This window comes from Pogona vitticeps, chromosome 3 (genome assembly GCF_051106095.1).
Source record: "Pogona vitticeps strain Pit_001003342236 chromosome 3, PviZW2.1, whole genome shotgun sequence".
Classification (NCBI taxonomy): domain Eukaryota; kingdom Metazoa; phylum Chordata; class Lepidosauria; order Squamata; family Agamidae; genus Pogona; species Pogona vitticeps.
In genome coordinates, this window is record NC_135785.1 from 263,525,470 (window position 1) to 263,546,205 (window position 20,736).

The window sequence follows — 20,736 nt, forward strand, 5'->3', positions numbered from 1 at the left end:
TTCTGGCTCTACTAGTGAAGCTTTCTAGGCCAAATTAAAAACATTATTGGTGGCTCTAGAACCCGTGGGGGTTTTCTTCCATGGCCTCTTACAGAACACGAGGGGCTCATGGCTCACGGCGTCCTACATTGATCCACCTAACTTAGTGGGTCAGCTCTGGTTGCCTTAGTGGCCAACGTGGAAGCCCACGCCTGGGTTCAAGATCTGCAGTCTCTCTGCTGCCACAGCTGAGTCCACGGCCAGCTAAGCAACCGGCAACGAACCCGGAGACCGAGGAATTCCATTAGTAACGAGAAGAGCCATTGTATCAGGACTTTGCTGGAACCGGCTGACATTGAGCTTGGCCAGATGCTTCTGCTCATGTAGAATACATGGATCAAAAGCGGAAGGGATCCTAAGGGTCATCTAGTCCAACCCCTGCCAGGGCAGGGAATCCGCAGGTAAAGCATCCCTGACATCTACCACATGGTTAAAAATGTCTAGGGAAGGAAAGTCCACCCCCTTACAAAGGTAACCTGGTCCACTGTCAAACAACCCTCGCCATTAATTGCATCTCCTTTCTTGTAACCTGACCCTATGGGTGTGGGTCATATTATTGGGAACTGCAGGAAACAAACTTCCAACATCAGAAGCGTTCAAATACTTAGATGTGGCTCCTATGTACCTGTAGGAACACCACCTATCGGAGGTTTCGTAAGACAATGACATCTAGTCACCTTTTACTCTGAGTCTAAATGCTCGTGGCGTTGCGGGTTAAACCGCAGAAGCCTCTGTGCTGCAAGGTCAGAAGACCAGCCGTTGTAAGATCGAATCCACGAGACGGAGGGAGCTCCCGTCGCTTGTCCCAGCTCCTGCCCACCTAGTTGTTCAAGCATGTAACAATGTGAGTCGATAAATAGGGACCACCTTGGTGGGAAGGTCACGGCATTCCGTGTCTAGTCCTGCTGGCCACATGACCACGGAAGATTGTCTTCGGACAAATGCTGGCTCTATGGCTTGGAGACGGGGATGAGCACTGCACCCTAGAGTCGAACACGACTGGACTAAAGGTCAAGGGGAAGCTTTACCTAAATGCTCTAGAATGGCAGCCACCCAGAGCAATTTCCTGTGGCAGAATGGACATGCATGTCCTTCTCCTATGGGCTGAATGGTCTATTTTTAAATGCCCCAGGCAAAGAACTGTTGAAAGGGGATAAAAACCCCTGCTTTGGGATGGTTGCCGCCTCATGCTGTGTGTGTGCGTGAAATTGGAAGAAAGTGGAACCATCTTCAGAAGCAGAAACCTGCTCTGTTGGTAGAAGAGTCACCCCATCAATCATTTGCAGAGTATAAATGCAACACGTTTTGCAACAGGTAAAGCTGATGGGATTCCTTTTGCCTGCTGACGCCGGGTCAGAAAAATCTGGATTTCTTTCTTAGCTGGTGGCCTTGTTTCTGGGCTGGGAGAAAGTGTCGAGTGAGTAGCCAAATACCGTTTTGAGGGACCACATGGAAAGTCATCTGTGGCTCCTCCCGTGTGGAGAGCCAAGTTTAAGGAAAGATCCATCTGTACCCATCTGGCTGGGTTAGGAGAATGTATTGGGCCTTCACAGTGGTGGCCACCATGCTCCCAAACTTTCTTCCGGTGGAAGTATGTTGGGCCCCACTCCTCTTTGGCACCAGAGAAAAAAAAATTAAAGACAGATATGTGAATCAGTGTATACTGATTCTGTGGATACGGAGTCCTGTTGTAAATAAGAATGGGAGAAGATAAGTGATCTGTGGAAAGTCAGCGAAATGCTGCTCGCTAAACCGAAGGGTGCTTTGAGCAGTTTAACAGTTGTGGTTCATTAGGTGGTGAGCAGAATTTCACATGATCAGGAGACCAGTCTTCCAACCTGAAAGCCTTCCTAATCGCATTCCAGGTACGTGGGAACGAAAGCTACTGTGGATGAGAGGTGCCACAGGATTGCACTTTTTATTTATTTTACCTTTCCTTTGGTCTAACTGTAGTTAAAACGGGTTAGCTGGCGGTTGTGATGGGTTCAAATGCTGACCTGGTTTCGAAGATTCACCGGGGAGGGTGGCCATGGGAAACTATTCCATGAACCTCTCATATGCCTGGAAAAACCTGGATGCAGGCACCCTCAGTGGGAAGTGACTTGATAGCACCTCAGAGCAGCAGCCACACAAAACCGGAAAGCCCACAGGTTTTCACTTAGTTAAGTGTAAATAAAACAGGACAGGTGGTTGGCAAATGAGATTGAGCCAAAGTGATCCTTAATTCTTTGTATGCTCAGGAGCTGCTTGTTTTAATAACTTCAGCGCTGGCAAAACAAGACAGAGACTTAACCCATGTGAATGTGCCAGGTTTGTTTTGAATGCAGAGAAGAGCAATACATACTTGGTTGTTGTGGGTTTTTCGGGCTCTTTGGTTGTGTTCTGAAGGTTGTTCTTCCTAACAACACCCATCAATCACAGTAACAGATAATCTCTCCTCCTTATCACAACAATACACCCACAACAAAAACACACTGATCACCATAATCACCCATCTCCTGAAAAGGACAAAAGCTGATCCCACAGCTATAAATACTCAACTCCCAAACAAACTGCACCAGAGCACAGAGTTCTGACTCCTGTCCTCTGAAGAGCCCGGCGACACAGACTGGCGAAACGTTAGGAAGAACAACCTTCAGAACACGGCCAAAGAGCCTGAAAAATCCACAACAACCATTAGATCCCGGCCATGAAAGCCTTCGCAAATACATATTTGCATTTTGCAAACATGAAGATGGGGAGAAGCAATGACGGGTAAGTTCAATATTTGTTTGGAATACTCTATTTCATTCCCCCCCCCCCCCAGAAAAAGATGATTTCTCATTCTGTGTAGATTGTCTTTTGTTTTCAGTTCCGTAGAAGAAAGGAGCCCTTTCGCAATGTCTCGTCTCCACTTCCCGACAGCTTGATTTACCTGGTGTTACTCTATGAAATGAACAAAGCAGGCTGATGTTTTTTCATCGCCCTCAGCCTGGTCAGGTTTGGCAAGGAAATGATTTATTTATTTAGGTATTGATTGAATTTGGCACCCAAACGAGGTAGCCTCTGCAGAAGATCTAGTGCAGAAGCAACATGGTTCAATCTGTCACGCTTTCTTGCAGCTGGTCCCATGGAATAAAAACAATCCTTGTTATATCCTTGGCTCGCGGACATGGCAAGTGTTCAAGCAGAGCCCATCCTAACCAGGTGGACACTCCCTTAGTCACGTAGGGTGATCAGCAGGCTGGAAACCAAGCCTGATGAGGAAAGGCTGAAAGAATTGGGCATGTTTAGCCTTGAGAAAAGAAGACAGAGGGGTGATAGGATAGCCCTTTTCAAAATCTTGAGAGGGAGTCCTACAGAGGAGGATCAGGATCTGTTCTCAATCATCCCAGAGTGCAGGGCACGCAACAATGGGCTCAAGTTAAAGGAAGCCAGATTTCGGTTGAATATCAGGAAAAAACTCTTAACTGTTACAGCAGTACGGCAGTGGAACCGGTGAGCCCGGGAATTGGCGAGTGCTCCAATACTGGAGGCATTCAAGAAAAACCTAGAAGATCTGCTTGGATGGTATTCCTGCCTTGAGCACGGGGTTGGACTTGATGGCCTTGTAGGCCCCTTCCAACTTTTCTATGACTCTATATATTCTGTAATTTGTATCTTTATTGTTTTGTCCACTTTGGTCATCCAGATTCCACCAATTTAAAACCTAAGTACAAATCATAATATATATACAAGCATGGTGCCAGCTGAACAAACACAATGTGAGCAGATTAAAAAGTGCAAATACAAATATGTACATTCTCCAAAATGCTGGTTTAAAAACAAAGAGATTAAACGGTACACATGATTTGAATTTTAAAAGCCAAGTCATTTCATGTGAGTCTTTACATGAGATATGAGGTATTCCCATGACGTAAAAGTTTATTATAGCCACTGGCTCTTAAAACCACGAACATAGACATGTACATTCAAATGCACAATAAAATGATATCACAATAGTAAGGTTGTACATCTCATAAACTATAGAGCCTTAGTTATGGCATTTGCCAGTAAGGGTTTACTATCTCCTTGTATTGCCCTGATTTATGAGTTTAAAAAATTCTGGGGTGAATTCCAGGTGACAGCGCATGGCCTGTGCATGGTTTTCAGGCATGCTCAGCTGCCGTGCAAGGCGTTGACCTGAACTTCCCTCAAAACAGGAGTGGCAGATACCCTGAAGGTCTTCTTCTCTCCCCACTCCTTGGACCCATAAGTATGGCACACAATGCCACCCTGCGTTGTCTTCTCATGTTTTAAAGGTGAAGAGGAGACTCCTAATGATGTTCTCTCCAGAGGGATGATTCGCAGACATGGCTCTGGTTCATTTGGGAAGGGGGCCAGCTGATAAAATGGTTCCGGGGGCTACTTTTGAAGGAAAGGAGAAGGGCCTTTGTGGGTTTTGCCTCTGTAGTCTGAAGGTGGGGGCAGGGGAGATACCCAAAGAATCCTGTGTTCGAATCCCTGCTCAGCCATGGAAGTTCACTGGGAGAGGAGAACTGTTAAAACCACTCCTTAATTATCTCATTTGTCTTGAAATCCCCGTTCTAGTCACTATAACCTGTTCTAGTCACTAAATCCCCATTCTAGTCAACAGAACACATTATGTATGAGAATATATTATTTTGTTTTGTTTTCTTTAAACACCTATCACCTTTCTTTCTCCCTGGATTAAGGTACCGTAATACAGTTTTGCTCTCTCCATTGTAAACAACAACAACAATCATCGTCGTCGTCATACATCACTACATCCAAAAAGTAATGTGGACAGATTATATTTACCACGAAAAATCAGAGGCCATGGATTACTGCAAATACAGCAGGTAGTAGAGGAGGGAGTACAAGCAGAGAAAAATTACGGTATTAAAGGTGGTGAAAATGGAGAATATTTTGAAAACAACAGAAACAAAGTCTCAATATAAGAAAGAACAATTTGAAAATAAAGAGCTGGGAAAAATAAACCACTACATGGACAACACCTGAGAAATATTGATGGAAAGCATGATCCTAATTCAACATGGGCATGGCCAAAACTGGAGACCCTTCAGAAAGAAACCGAAGGCTTGATCTTTGCTGCACTAGAACAAGCACTCCCAACCAACACTGAGAGCTAAGATCCAAGGAATTAGTGCTAATAGCAAATGTCGACTCTGCCAAGAAAAAGATGAAACTGTGTTACACCTCATGACAGAGTAGCAAAATTAGTGCACTGGTCATTATGCAAAAAAATAGAACTTGTCAGCCTTCAAAAGCTGGTGGGAACATCAGTTAGAAAAGATGTCAGAAAATGAGGAAGTCATGATTTTGTGGGAATTCCGGATCCAAACGGACAGACACCTTGAACATTACACACCAGACATAGCAGTAATAGAAAGAGGAAAGGTCCAGATCATTGACATTGCAATTCCAGGGGATGCCAGAGTTGAAAATAAAGAATTGGAAAAACGAACAAAATCCAGGGACCTGGCCATCGAAACATCTTTTTTGTGAATGAAACACACTTATGTGATTCCCCCTAGTCACTGGGGCTTTGGGAACCAGATCAAGAAACTTCACAAAGTGTTATAAGCAGTTGCAGATCACAGAAATCCCAGCATCAGAGCTACAAAAAAAATGGAAGTATTAGGAACAGCACACCTGCTGCGCCAACATTTAACAGATAATTAGTTTTTTGGTTCAAAGGTGTATGTGCTGTATAATACAGTATCAGTCCATGTTTTTATGGTTTTGACTGAAGGTGCCTGGTAATTTCTAATAACAATAAAATCTCTACAAGACTGTTGTAAAGGGATTCACAACCCCAGCAGGGGTCAAACAGAAAAAGGGTGAAAATAATTGGGTGCCCCTTTCCCACCCTTCTGGATGGTTGCCACCGCGCTATCCTCGGCAGGTCTACTCGGAGGCAAGCCACCCTCCGGGGGCCTGCTGTAAAGGGGCCAAGGAAGAGAACCCCCCTAGATGGGGTTGAACCCCAGTCACGCGAGCGCCCCAGCCCCCCCATCTCGCCCCCCTGCGCCTTCCTGGCAGGCCGATGTTCAACAGGGAAAGCCCCGCCCCCCCCCGTTGAGCTTCTGCCTGCAGCGCCGGGGGGGGGGGAAGGAGAGGCGAGGGAGGGGCGTTAGGACCGGCCGCCTCCGCCTCCCTCCCCGCCTCGCCCGCGGTACCAAGGCGGGCAGCGCGCCTCTGCCGAGCCACAGAAGCCCGCCGGCGGCCAGAGGGAGCCCGGGGCACGCGGTCCGCAGGTAAGGGGGCACCGCGGGAAAGCGAAGCCCCGGGTCTCCTCGGGAGGAACCCGGCGGAAGCTCCGGCGAGAGCCCTTTCCCCCAACTTGGCCGCGTCTCCCTGCTGGTTTTGGGAACCCAAACTCCGGGAAAGTTTTTTTTTGGGGGGGGAGGACGGACTACATCTCCCAGCATCCCCCAGGTGGGCTTTGTAGTCCCTCCTCCCCAAAGCCCCTGGGAAGAGGACCCAGCATCCCCCCTCCCCGGGTTGCCTATCGGTGAGGTTGATGCCGGGCTTGCCAAAAATGTCATCCGGGAAGAGGGACTCCGGCCTCTCGGTTCCCGATCTCTCCAGTACGCCTGCAGGAGTCCTAAGGTCGAGGGCGCCTCTGTGCAGGTGCAAAGGGCGGCGCCCCTCCCCTACTCATTCACGTCTTGCCCTTCTTTTAAAAGTCCGGGTCTGGCGGCGACCCTCCGAGGGGAAGGGGACCTCTCCGCCCCCACCGAGGAAGCCTTGCGAGCCCCCGGATCCTCCCCACCCCCCCCGTCATCCAGGAGAGGGTCTTCCCCCCTGGGATGCGCACGGAGTCCCCTGCGCGCCCAGGCATGCTTTCCCTACACGGGCCACTCGCTCAGGTTTGTTTTTGGAGTTTTAGCCAAACGAGGAAGTGGAAATCCGGGGGGGGGGGGAGATCAGGAAACAGCTGCCGCGACGCCTTGCGCAGCCGATCTCAGGATCAGCGCAATCCTGCAAGACGGTTCCTTCCGAGGCCCCGCCCTCTCGGTCCGGTCCGGGAGACCGCCCCGGGCATCCTGAAGAAGACGCGCAGGAGGCGTCTTGCAGGGGCTGGAGATCTATTATTGCGGCTTAAGGGTTGAGGCGCAGGGCGCGCAGGCAGATCCGCGGAAGGAAAGGCCTTACTGAGCACCTGGCTGGGAAGGACGGATCGTTCCCCCAGAGCAAGAGTGTGCAGAGAAAAAGCGCTGGATTTACGGGTAGGTCCCTGGGTGACTCGCAGGAGATTTGATGACTTCCAGCTTTGTAGCTTTGGGGCAAGACCATTCAGACTTTTGGGGACCCTAGGAGGGTGAGGGACCCTGTCCTCAGCAGCCCTGCTCAGATCCTGCAAACCAAGACTATGGTTGCCTTTTCTGAATCAATCCATCTCGCCTTGGGTCTTCCTCTTTCCCAGCTGTCTCCTGTTGTTTTATAGCACAATTGCCTTTTTTCGGATAAGTCTTGTCTTTTTAGGATGGGCCCAAACTGTGAAGTCTCAGTTTAGTCTTCTACAGAGGACAGTCAATCAGGCTGGATTTGATCCAGAATGCACTTATTTGGCCTTCCATGTTATCTTTTAAGTTCGCCTTCAACGTCATGTTTCAAAGGAATCAATGTGTATCGTTGTTATTTAGTGGTTAAGTCATGTCCGACTCTTCGGACCCCATGGACAGGAGCATGCCAGGCCCTTCTGTCTTCCACTGCCTTGAGTTGGGTCAAAGTCATATTGGTAGCTTCGATGACCCTGTCCAACCATCCCGTCCTCTGTTGTCCCCTTCTCCACTTGCCTTCACACTTTCCCAACATCAGGGTCTTTTCCAGGGAGTCTTCTCTTCTCATGAAATGGCCAAAGGATTGGAGCCTCAGCTTCAGGATCTGTCCTTCCAAGGGTTGATTTCCTTCAGAACGGATATGTTTGTTCTCCTTGCAGTCCAGGGGACTCTCAAGAGTCTCCTCCAGCACCACAATTCAAAGGCATCAATTCTTCGGCGGTCTGCTTTCTTTATGGTCCAGCTCTCACTTGCTACATCATTACTGGAAAAACCAATAGCGTTGACGATGCGTATCTTCGTCGGCAAGGGGATGTCTCTGCTTTTTAAGATGCTGTCTAGGCTTGTCATTGCTTTCCTCCCAAGAAGCAGACATCTTTTAATTTCATGGCTGCTGTCACCGTCTGCAGTGATCATGAAGCCGAAGAAAGTAAAATCTGTCACTGCCTCCATATCTTTCCCTTCTATTTGCTATGATTTGCTGTGATATTTGCTTCTATTTGCAATGATCTGTATCATAGCATAGGTGATTATGGTCTTGGTCTCCAGCAACACCTCTTGATGAAATAACTCAGTACCCCAACTCCTTCAATTTATTTTGCTAAAATGGAATAAGATTGAGGTAATGAGGAGGTGTTTTGATTTTTAAAGGACAGAGTGGGTTGTGTGCTCAGTTCAATGCTGGAACTCAGAAAATAGTCTGTGGTGTAGACATGCAGGCATCTTTGACTGTGGATTGGAGTAACAAAAAGTTTTGTGCTGCCTGTGAGGAAATCAATACCATGTTTTGCCCAAAAATAAGACAGTGTCTTATATTAATTTTTGCTCCAAAAACGCATTAGGGCTAATTTTCAGGGGATGTTTTATATTTTTTTTCATCTACATTGATTCAAACACAGTCCTGTCCTCTTCTTCTGGTTGCTGCACAAGGGTGGAAGGCGGGGTTTCTCTTCACTGGGGCTTATTTTTTTGGGTAGGGCTTCTATGACGAGCATCCTGAAAAATCGTACTAGGGCTTATTTTCAGGTTAGGTCTTATTTTCGGCGAAACCGGGTAGAAGGTAACAAACTTTTGACTTTGCCCACAGGCATGGTTTCACAAAGGGGTACCTGCCAACCTGAGTCTCTAGCCAAGCATCTCATCCCTGTAAGCACGTGTGTGTGTGTGTGTGTGTGTGTGTGTGTTTTAAATACGCCACATTAACTGTTTACATTTATATGGGTAGGCTTAAAGATACAGTATAATGGTTTCGATCCAGTATGTGCCTTACTTAGAAGGCTGGCCTGCAGGAAATCCTACAACCATGGAGTCGGAAGGGGCCTCTTAATGCCATCCAGTCCAACCCCCTGCTCAAGGCAGGAATCCCAGTCAAACCAAATCTGACAGAGGGTGGTCCTATTTTACCTGAATGCCTCCAGCGTTGGAGCGCTCACCACCTCCCTCTGAGGTCACGGGTTCCCTTGTCGTACTGCTCTAACAGTTAGGGAGTTTTTCCTGATATTCCATCGAAATCTGGCTTCCTGCAGCTTGTGGCTATTGCTATGTGTCCTGCACTCTGGGATAATCAAGAACAGATTCTGTGTGACTAATTTTCACGTCTCTGAAGCGTGGTCTCCTATCTCCCCTTAGTCTTCCTTTTTGAAGGTTAACAGGCCCAGTTCTTTCGCCCTTCTCCTCCTCCTAGGGATTGGTTTCCGTTCCCTGAAATGGAGCAAACGGCTTTTTTTTCTGATGCCTCAGAGGGCAGGGCTTGAACCACTACATCCGACTTAAGAGGTAGTGACTAAACATTACGGAAAAAATCCTGACTGTATGAGCTGTTTGACAGTGAAACGGAATACCTCAGAAGGTGATGAACTTTCCTTAGTTGGAGGTTGTTAAGAGAGAGGGATGTCAGGCAGTAGATCAGCCCGACACTAATTGGCTATCCCAGCACTGATTAGCTAGCCTGGCATTGATTGCCTATGACAGTGCTAGCTGGAAAATTCTGGGGGATGGAGTGGGTTCCCCCCAATTTTTCCCCAAACTCCAGAGATAGTTATCTGATATAAAGGAGCTGCCTGTATCTGTAACGCACAGGGAGGCAATGTGATGCTCTCAAAATGTTTTCGAGTACAACTCCCATAAATCTCAATTTAGGGTGATGTTGGACACATGTTGATGAGCAGGGATTTAGTGCAACATTGCTCATCGCTGTGGCCAAAGGAGAGTGCAAAAAATGCAGGCGGCTGGGTTGATACCTATCAGGGAACCTATTCTAACATCTGGAGCAGGTCTTTTGTATAACTCATCGTCCTTAATTGCCTGCGGAAGACCAAGCCACCCAGCCTAACTTGACTTTACATGGGGGGTGGGGGTGGATAGCCCCCAACAGTGTATTTTTGCCAGGGAGTGTCAGTTTTCCTGCTAGTCATTGTGTGGCTCGGGAGGAGAGCCTGAAGGGACGTGGTAGGGAATGTTATAATCCCAACTCACCAAGAAGCCCTGGCATTTTGCACTCCAAAACATCTGGAGACCTTCAGGTTGGCTGAACCTGCTCTAATATGAGAATGGTTAACCCAGCAACCCTATGGCTTTTCCTAGCCACCCCCTTTGAGGTTGGCAGAGGGAGGGAGGGAGGGAGGGTACTTTTGCAAAGGATCTGGCCCCTTTGTGGTTTTTACAGGAGCATGGTGGAAAGAATAAGAGGGAATAGAAAGCGCTGGTCTCTCTGTGCATAGCATTCCCATTACAGGTATCGTGAAACCAGAGGAAGCTGTTTGCACAAATCAGGAAAACAGCGCAAGCAGTCCTTGAAATATGCAGCTAATTCCTTTAGGTAAACAGTCGAGATAAAAGAGTGTAGAAGTGAAAAGGGCCTCTGAAACGGAAGCTTCTCCGAGGCTCTAGAAGTGTGAAAAGGGCTGAACTGAAGCTTCCTAATTTGTTTGATCTGAGAACCATATCCTAGGATTCTCCATGGAGCCCCCAAACATGTATGGGAGCAATTTTAGAGCAAGGTCCAAGCCAGAGTTTGGAAAAGTTCCTTTTTTTAAAAGACTACAAGCCTCAGAATCGTCCAGCCCCAACGGTCACTGGTCAAACTGTGTACTTCTCTCATCTTTATAACCAGGCTAATTCACTCTTTGTACTCTCTGTTTTGGTTTCTTGTTTTCTCCCAAATTCCGTGCAAGCCCCTTTTCCTTTCTTTCAAAGACCTACACGAGCTTCATAAGTTACCAGGATAGCCAATCAGTGTTGGCCTAGCCAATCAGCGGTCGGTTGACTGCCTGTTCCCCCACATCTGCTTGCTCATAGAGACCCCCCAAGACAAAATAAGGGTCTCTCTAGCTGCACTGTCCAATTATTTCCCACTCCCTCAAAGGATTGCCCTTTCTCCCATCTCAAAACCCACTTTCTCCATGAAGGATTTGACACAATTGCCTGTCCCCCATCCCAAATATGCCCAAGGATGTATCACAACCGATTCCTCCCTGGTCTACACAGCCACTGTTTCCCTTCCCTTCCTCTGATGTGACAGATTCTAGATTTTAAGCCCCTTGGGGCAGACGCTTCTCATTCTTGCAAAGAGCCATGTGCATGATAGAGACACTGGTGCACAGTTGAGGTTCCTCACCCACTCTCTGTCCCTCACAGTGGGGAACCTATATGCTTGCAGTCATTGGTGGACTATATTTTCTCCCATACCTAGCATTAGCCATATTAGGCTAGCCAATCAGTGCAGGGCTAGCCAATCAGTGCTAGACTAGCCAATCAGTGTTGTTCAAACCTGTTGTTTGAAAATACCCCATGAATCTCTTTGTATTTCTGAATGTCTCCCTTGAACATGGTTAATAATGTCCCCAGAATAAGAGGTGTGGCATGAGCTACAGTGCTTTTTCCTTGTACCCACACAAAAAAATGAAGAACTGGTTCTTGGTTCTGAAGAAGACGGGATGGCCAGCCTGCTTGGGTAAGCATGTCAGAAGGAGGGGGCAGCCTGGTTCTCAATTTGGCCACTGAAGGATTGGCTGGGTCTGAGTGACTCTCAGGGTCGACGACTCCCACAACTCTGAATAATGGTGACATTCATACAAAGCAGAAGCCAGTGCACACGTAGCAACCAAGTAAGACCAGGAAAGAAAATATATCGACTAAAATGTGGAGTTTGGCTGGAAACATGAGCGCCCTGCGTGGTTTTCTGCCTTCCACGTTATGCAGTGTTGCAAGAAAGTTAGAACACAGCCTTAGGCGGTCCCCCCTATGCACAACTCCAAAATCCACCACCCATCATCACGCCTGACTATAGCCCCCCGCTCAAAGCGGTGACCTAATAACGTCTTGGGTCGGTGTCTCCTAATAGGGTTTTGGGGTATACACATGCTAGATGTGTATCCCCATAGTTCTTATGCGTCTGGAGGGAGCCAGAGTGAGGAATGCTGGCCTAGAAGATTTAAAAGAGGAGGCAAAGTGAATGTTTATTGAAACAAACAACAAACATTCTTACGTTTGTGGCAAAAATGATGGGAGATCAGGTAAGCCAGATCTCATGAGGCTAGGAGTTCCTCAGTCCAGATGCTCCTAAAAGCCCCGTCCCTTTTATTTCCACCAACCACACCTGGTGGTGGAGCACGCAATGGAGTTTCTTGAGCTGATGGCAGAAGGGGAGGCAGGATTCAAAGGGAGAAAATCGTCGTCCCTCTGCCTTAGACCAACAATTGGGGATTCCTGCACAGAGAAGCCCGTGTTTCTCTCTGGGAAGGAAACTAGGAATGTGAGAGGGAGGCTCAGGTGCCGCCTTCTCAAAGCGAACCGTGCTTTCCGAAAGGAGCCTGCAGTTCCCATGATCTCAGGTACTGTTGTTTGTCAGACTTATCTCAGAGCAATGAAATTTCATTCGATTGTGTTTGCAAAGCCCTCGAAAACCATGAAGTAAGCTGAGGCACAGCGCCAGAACAGAATTAGTTCTGCCACGGAGTTTGCTTTCCTTAGCAAATGGGAATGCTGGTTACCTTTTCTGTTCTGTGTCATTCTTCAAGAGACGAAATGTCTGGTCTTCATTGTGCAGGTCATGCGATCTTAACGCCGGTTTATTATGCATTAAAACCCACTAAGAACTGTGCAAACCTGTGGGGTGGTGGTGGATTGGGCTACAAGCGATCTGTTGAGGTTGGTGAGGGGCAGAAGAGCAAAGTGCCGTGGTGTGCTCCTTCCATCTAAACAAAAAACAATTCCATTAAGTGCTTCTCCTGGTCCTCTGCAGAGGGTCAGAGGAAGTTAAATTATTTTTTTTACCTCACTGCTCTCTCCCTCTGTCGGTGCCATTCCGTTTTCTCCCTTCCCCACTCGCTGATTCTCTTCCCTTCTTCTCCCCCTTCTTTCTCCCTCACCCCCTGCGAATCTGCAGCCCTGATGGCAGTTGGAAGCTGTGGCTGCTTTCTCCTGGTCAAACTGGCTAAACATTGAGCATGTCAAAAAGAATACATGCCTTACCTTTGGGCCAGAAAGGTGCGGGACAGCTCTTAAAGGGGAAGCATCGCTCGATCTAAGTAGAAACACTTGCAGACAAGGTCTTTTCCCCCTGATCCAGACTGTGCCATTAGCTATCCATATATTTACATGCCAGTCTGGTTGCCCTTTCTGTTGCCTTCGGCCAGATCAGATGAAGGGACAGTCTCACCCCGGACGGTCTCTTTTGACAAACAGCAGCAACCGTCCAACTGAGAGATGCCTCTGCATTTCCCCTCTAGGCATCCATTTTAATTTGGAGGGGCTGTTAATGCAACAATGGCTTTCTCATTATTTCTCGTTGTTGTTATTTGCCATCAGCTTGCTTCCGACTCAAAGCACCCCGTGGGTTGATAAAGATGTCAAGAGATCCTGTCTTTATAGATTGACTCAGGTTTTGCAGACTCAAGGCCGTGGTCTCCTTTTCTGAGTCAATCCATCTCATGTTAGTTCTTCCTCTTCTCCTACTGCCCTCTGCTTTCCCTGGCAATGTTTGCCTCTTATTTTCTCAGGAAGTGCACAAAGCAGAATAGCCTCCATTTTTGCTTCCAGATAAACTTCAAGTTTGACTTGATTTAGAATCCACTTTTTGATGTTCCATGACATCCATAAAACTCTCCTCCAACACCACATTTCAAATGAACCCGTTTTCTCCTTTCTCTCTCCTTGTCCTTCACTGTCCACCTTTCACATCCGTATAAAGCAGCTAGGAATACCCTCGTCTGGATGATGGTCTCTTATGACACATTTCCCGTTCATAAGGATCTTTTCCGGTCCCTGCATAGCTGCCCTTCCAAGTCTCAGCTGCCTTCCGATTTCTTGGGTGTACTTCCTGTCTACTCGAAAGTAAATCCCATTGGCTCCAGTGGGGCTTACTCCCAGTGTGACCTTTACTGAGACGCAGGTATTACTGACCATACATTCTGAGGATAGATAGATAGATAGATGGATAGATAGATAGATAGATAGATAGATTGATTGATTGATTGATTGATTGATTGATTGATTGATTGATTGATTTTTAATTATCTGATAGATAGATAGATAGATAGATAGATAGATAGATAGATAGATAGATAGATAGATAGATAGATAGATAGATAGATAGATAGATAGAATTGTTGGTTGTTTTTTTTAAAGCCTCTCAATAAAGAAAAATATGCTCAAAAAGTTGATGTCTGCAACACTTCTGAAGGTGTAGGAAATTTTACCTCAGATCTACAAGCGACAGTAGCTTAGATCGAAGAAGGAGTAACAGCTCTGTGGTGAATGAGGTATAGCTAATTTTTATGGCCTGTGCTAAATGAAGTCTAGAACTAATTTTTGCATCCGAGTGTAATATGAATGGACCTTTAAAAAATAAAAATAAATCTGTTTAATTGGCCAATCAAATGAGGTCAAGCAGAGGCCAGATATTTTTCAGGCGCTCCGTTTATGAGCATAATGCACACCGGATGTAAAGTCTGTCCGCTTCCTTGAGGTTAACTCCCATGGAACTCAATGAGGCTTACTCCCAAGTAGCTCCCTATAGGATTGCACTATAATGCAATGGATTTAAATGTGTTGAAGCTGGCAGCGGGCTTGAATGTTCCTGCTTAGCTTGCCGTAACCAGCACAATCCTGATAATTACCTTAATTATAATGTTTGCGGGAGATCACTCAGAGGTCAGGTCTGGAGTTGAAAATTACAAGGATTTGCTGAGATTCATCCTTCATCTGATCTCTATCGGGAGAATGTAGACTCTGGTTTCCGGGATCCCAGTGGGGGCGGCCTCGATCAGTGCGGACCAGATGATCCCGACTTTCCGAGAATAGTAGCATGTGGAGGCTTTAAGGCAATGCAGGGAAAAAGAGGGACGAGAGATGGAGAGCCTTGGAGGTCATCCTGGGCTTTCAAAACATCAGAAGAGCCCTGTGCTGGATCAGGCCAAGGGCCCCTCTAGTCCAGCTTCTTGTATCTCCCAGTAGCCCCCACCAGGTGCCTCTGGGAGCCCACGAGAACATGAGATCCTTGTCTCCTGATACCCATTCCCCTGCCTCTGGCCTTTGGAGGTCCCTTCCTTTTTAACCCTGGAGATTGTACCTCCCCATCAGGGCTTGTCACCTGCGATAGACTTTTTTTCTCCAGGAATTTGTCCCATCCCCTTTTAAAGGCATCTAGGCCAGAGGCCATCCCCACATCCTGTGGCAAGGAGTTCCACAGACTCACCACACGCTGGGTCAAGAAAGACTTTCTTTGGTCTGTTCTCCCTCTCCCAACCCTCCATTGGAGTGGAGGTCCCCTGGTTCTGGTCTTGCGTGAGGGGGAAAAGAGCTTCCTTCTTTCCACTTGATTTAATTAATTAATTAATTAATTAATTAAATTTATACCCCAACCATTTAGACCCAAGTCTACTCTGGCCGGCTAACAATAAAAAATGGCATAAACGTGATATAATAAAATAGAGAGCAACGATAGTAATATCGTTCAAGATGGGGAAAAGATAAAAATAATCAAGTGATGACAGGAGGGAAAGCCTGATTAAAGAGCCAGGTCTCAAGTTGGCTCTTAAAAACACCCAACGAGGGTGCCAGGTGGATCTCTGAAGGGAGACTGTTCCAAAGGCGACTGATCCATCTCCGGCATGATTTTATACTTCTCTTTCGGACATGGCAAGGGAGGGATTTTTATCCCTGCACCTACCCTGCTGGATAATTCTGCCAGTGAAAGATGGATTGTGTGCATGAACCAGAGAATTAGAAGGTCAAACTGCTCAATGAACAATTTGTATTGTCACACATTTTTTAAAAAAAAATAATGAAGCTGATTGAGTGTGGAGTGGATGAGTGTTGACTTGGCGAGACTGGAAGCAGTAGATCTTCATGTCGGGAGGGCACCGGGATAGAGGAAAGGCAGATCTTGGAAATGTGTAGCTGCCTCGGGCAACACAGGCCGGCTCTCCTCTCTGGAGCCGTGGTGGGGACTTGAACTCTCCACTCCTATCTCCTGTCTCACAGAGCTGATGGGAGTAAGTCTTCCCGTAAAGCTTGTTTGATCTGAAACCGCTTCCCTTTTTTTCACTCCCCAGCATCCACTTCATCTCCTGAATTTTAGTCCGTGAGAATGGCGACGATGGGAAACCAGACGGAGACCTGGCTCCAGAAGTTGGACTCAATGCTGAAGGCCTTCAACCACACGCTTCACCGCAAGGACTTTTGCCCTCCGGACGCGAGAGGTGACTCGGAGGAGGCCAAAGAGACCTACGCCTACATGTACATCCTGTTTGTGATGGTCTTGTTTGCCGTGACCGTGGGCAGTTTGATCCTCGGGTACACCCGATCCCGCAAGGAGGTGGACCAGCAGAGCGACCCGTATCATGTTTACATCAAGAAGAGGGTATCTATGATATGAGGAGCAAAAAAAGAGGCCGAGGAGAAATTCTTGATGGCGTCTCGTGACGAGAAATGTCTGTCTCGACCCCTGTGCGGGTCTTATTTCAGGAATCCGTGTTCTAACAGCTGGAAAGACTTTCTAAGATACAGAGATACAAATCAGGAGGTGCAAAGGAATGTGGGAGTGGGAGAGGCCTTACGGAGACTTAGATTTTAAAAATCTGTGCTTTTTAAAAAAACCTACTTGTATAAATCCTCTGTCCTAGTACAGTATAACACACAACAATCACATCTGTACACGGGAATGATTCAAGATTTTAGCAATGAAGCTGAAAAATCCAGTAGAAATTCTCTTGCACAATTTTTTGTTATTTCTATATAGGGCTTGAGTGTGTACACATGCTCACGAGAATGTGCAAGAGATGTTTCCGTCTTTGCATCCTTTCTTCCACCACCTGGAAGAATAAATGGTGGGCGCATCTGACTTTGTTGCTGTTTAGTCATTAAGTTGTGTCGGACTCTTTGTGACCCCATGGACCAGAGGATGCTAGGCCCCCCTGTCTTCCACTGATCTCAGGAAAGATACGGCTTTTTGGAGCAACAGAATAAGGAGCGGCTATCTGACTTGGGTTGCTCCTTATTCTGTTGCTCGAAAAATCCGCATGTTAAGATGGTTCTCTGTATGACTCACTTACACTTTTAACAAATCCCATAATGAATCTACAGTTCCCTAGAGCAGCCGTTTCAGAGAATGGCTCCCAATTCCCAGGGAACCCAATTCTGTGTTGATTCAATCTCCCCGTTTGAGTAGCATGAAACTTTTGGGAGTTGAATGGCCCAATCATTTACAGGAGAAGCAGTTCTGGTCCACTAGGCCAGCTGTATATTGTCTCCCTGCTTATTCAACTTATATGCAGAATACATCATGTGAAAGGATGGACTGGAGGAATCCCAAGCCGGAATTAAGATTGCTGGAAGAAATATCAACAACCTCCGATATACAGATGATACCACTCTGATGGTAGAAAGTGAGGAGGAATTAAGGAACCTTGTAATGAGGGTGAAAGAGGAGAGTGCAAAAAACAGTCTGAAGCCCAACATCAAAAAAAACTAAGATCATGGCCACTGGTCCCATCACCTCCTGGGAAATAGAAGGGGAAGATATGGAGGCAGTGACAGATTTTACTTTCTTGGGCTCCATGATCACTGCAGGTGGTGACAGCAGCCATGAAATTAAAAGATGCCTGCTTCTTGGGAGGAAAGCGATAAGAAACCTCAACAGCATCTCAAAAAGCGGAGACATCACTTTGCCAACAAAAGTCCGAATAGTCAAAGCTATGGTTTTCCCAGTAGCGATGTATGGAAGTGAGAGCTGGACCATCAAGAAGGCTGACCGCCGAATAACTGATGCTGTTGAATTGCAGTGCCCAGCCTTATACTGTAGGTTCCGTGATCCTAATCCCCCTGCCACTGTGATCAATATTTAATGAATAAACACATGCACATCAAACACAGGATTCAGTGTTACACCATGAAAGGCCCTGTTTATCAGGCAGGAGGCCAATTAACTGAATGTTCTGAAAATACAGACCATCAAGTTGGTTCAAGGCAAAGCACCAGGAGTTGCTGATTTATTCATCTTGGTAATTGGCCCAAATACATTTCTCCCAGAGATAAGAGTCCACGAATCCCTTCTTTTGTTTGCCTTGTAAATGAACTTGATAAATAAAATGTCTGGGACCTGATGTGCCAACAGGATATTGATATGCCAAGAAACAGGTAGATCCGTCCTTCCTCGCTCGGACCCCCACCGGCCCCAAACATACCGCTTTGCTTTCCTTCCTTGGCAGGTCTTGCTGACTTTATCGCTTCTTCAAACACTTCCTGTAATACTAGAACGAACATTTTTATGGGGCAATATAATCCTCCAACTGGAGAATGCATTGTTCTCGTGAGGCCTCAGACGTAGCCAGCCCTTTCTTTCCCACGTGGAGAAAAGTTATTTGCTTAGTGAGAATCTCTCTGCAAACACCATTCCGTTAGAGGGTATTTGTCTTTCTGTCCCACCTTATCAGTCTTTAAAGAAAAGAACAACAGTCTAGTTTTTGTTCTGTTTTAACAAACAGAAGCCCCCGGGAAACTGGCTCAGCTTTGAATTTATACTACCTTTGAGCCCAGTGCATACTTCCAAAAAAAGAAATAAAAGAGAGCTGTGGGGTCAGTACAAAATAAAATACAAATGCAAGAATGTTGTTGTTTAGTCGTTAAGTGGTGTCCGACTCTTTGTGACCCCATGGACCAGAGCATGCCAACTCCATTGCCTCCCGGAGTTGGGTCAAATTCATGTTGGTCGCTTTGACAATCCTGTCCAACCATCTCCTCCTCTGTCATCCCCTTCTCCTCTTGCCTTCACACTTTCCCAACATCAGAGTCTTTTCCAAGGAGTCTTCTCTTCTCATGAGATGGCCAAAGGATTGGAGCCTCAGCTTCAGGATCTGTCCTTCCAGTGAGCACTCAGGGTTGATTTCCTTTAGAATTGATAGGTTTGTTCTCCTTGCAGTCCAGAGGACTCTCAAGAGTCGCCTCCAGCACCACAATCCAAATGCATCCATTCTTTGGCGGTCAGCCTTCTTTATGGTCCAGCTCTCCCTTCCATACATCGCTACTGGAAAAACCATAGCTTTGACTATGTGGACTATTCGTCGGCAAGATGATGTCTCTGCTTTTTAAGATGCTGTCTAGGTTTGTCATTGCTTTCCTCCCAAGAAGCAGGTGTCTTTTAATTTCGTGGCTGCTGTCACTATCTGCAGTGACATAGGGCGTTGTTGAGGCCACTGTGGGCCTATAGACGCCAGGGTCCCACGCAACACGTCATTTGGGGGCCAATCCTGAGGCCGCACTCTGGTTATGGGGGACCCTGGCATCTAAGAACCCCTCCTATAGGCCCATGGTGGCCTCAACAACCCCCTACATCACCCTAAAGCCCCGCCCACCCAGGAGGAGGGCCCTGGGTCGATTCCTGACTCTTTGTCCCGCCTCGCAGGAGCGGCACACCTGTCAAAAGTGATTTTGATGAAGGCTAGGTATTCTAACTACTCATAGCATCTGGAGGACCAAGGGTTTAAGAACAGAGGCAGGCAAATTCCAATTCTGTAAATATTGTTAGACTTTCAAACTCCCAGCATGCTTTACCCTTGGCCGCTCTGCCTAGGGTTGATGGGAGTTGTAGTCCAGCAGCATAAAGAAGGCCGCGCTTTGCCAGTCCCTGGTTTAAGAACCATTGCTTCAGAATCCATTTGTGTACAGACAGTGCAGGGGGCTCTGTACACATATTTTTCACTTCCATAGGATGACTAATTATAAATATTTCCTCTTCAAACTACAGATTTTTTTTGCAGAAAACCCAAAGCACTTTATGATGAAGTAAAAAAATAAAACAGTCCTGTGGAAACACAGGGATACAACAGGGGAGCAGGTCCAGAATTTCTGACAGCTGGGAGAAAGCCAATGTTAAACTAAATAAATGAAATGCTTAAAACATGCCAGGTCTTCTGACACTCGAGAGGGAAGTTCCAGCCACGGCTGGGTGCCACGGTCCCCTGAACAGACGGGTCTTTCCAGAAGATTCTATTGGTACGGAAACTTGGGGAAGGAAGCACACATACATCTTATATCAGGGAGAAATTTCCAATCCGCAATCCTTTAGGGAAGGAACCGATTAGACAACAGCTTTGCAATTAAAAGCAGAGCTGTCTTAAGAAGTAAAGGACATCCAACTATCCTCTAATATTGTTTTGTAATTGGTAAATTACAAAGGAGCTTGCTTTTGCTTATTCATTGCTCATGCACTTTATCTGCATTTGGAAAGTGCAACTGTAACAGCCGTTAAAGTCTACCGTCTAGACCAGTGGTGTCAAACTGTGGCCCTCCAGATGTTCTTGGCCTTCAACTCCCAGAAATCGTGGCCAGCAGAGGTGGTGGTGAAGGCTTCTGGGAGTTGAAGTCCAAGAACATCTGGAGGGCCACAGTTTGACACCACTGGTCTAGAGCG

At 46.8% G+C, this 20,736-nt stretch overlaps 1 protein-coding gene across 2 annotated transcripts; it reads left to right on the forward strand.

Annotated features, from left to right (window-relative positions):
- The first annotated feature begins 6,188 nt into the window (after positions 1 to 6,188).
- On the forward strand, positions 6,189 to 17,192 carry KCNE3 (potassium voltage-gated channel subfamily E regulatory subunit 3). 2 transcript variants are annotated; one of them, XM_020791953.3, is made up of 2 exons: positions 6,189 to 6,299; positions 16,382 to 17,192. In XM_020791953.3, the coding sequence occupies exon 2, from the start codon at positions 16,417 to 16,419 to the stop codon at positions 16,702 to 16,704; it is 288 nt and encodes a 95-aa protein (XP_020647612.3). In that variant the 5' UTR covers positions 6,189 to 6,299; positions 16,382 to 16,416; the 3' UTR covers positions 16,705 to 17,192. The 2 variants fall into 2 exon arrangements, with proteins under 2 accessions (XP_020647612.3, XP_072849512.2); XM_072993411.2 differs by lacking the exon at positions 6,189 to 6,299 and adding an exon at positions 7,110 to 7,274.
- The last annotated feature ends 3,544 nt before the right edge of the window (positions 17,193 to 20,736 follow it).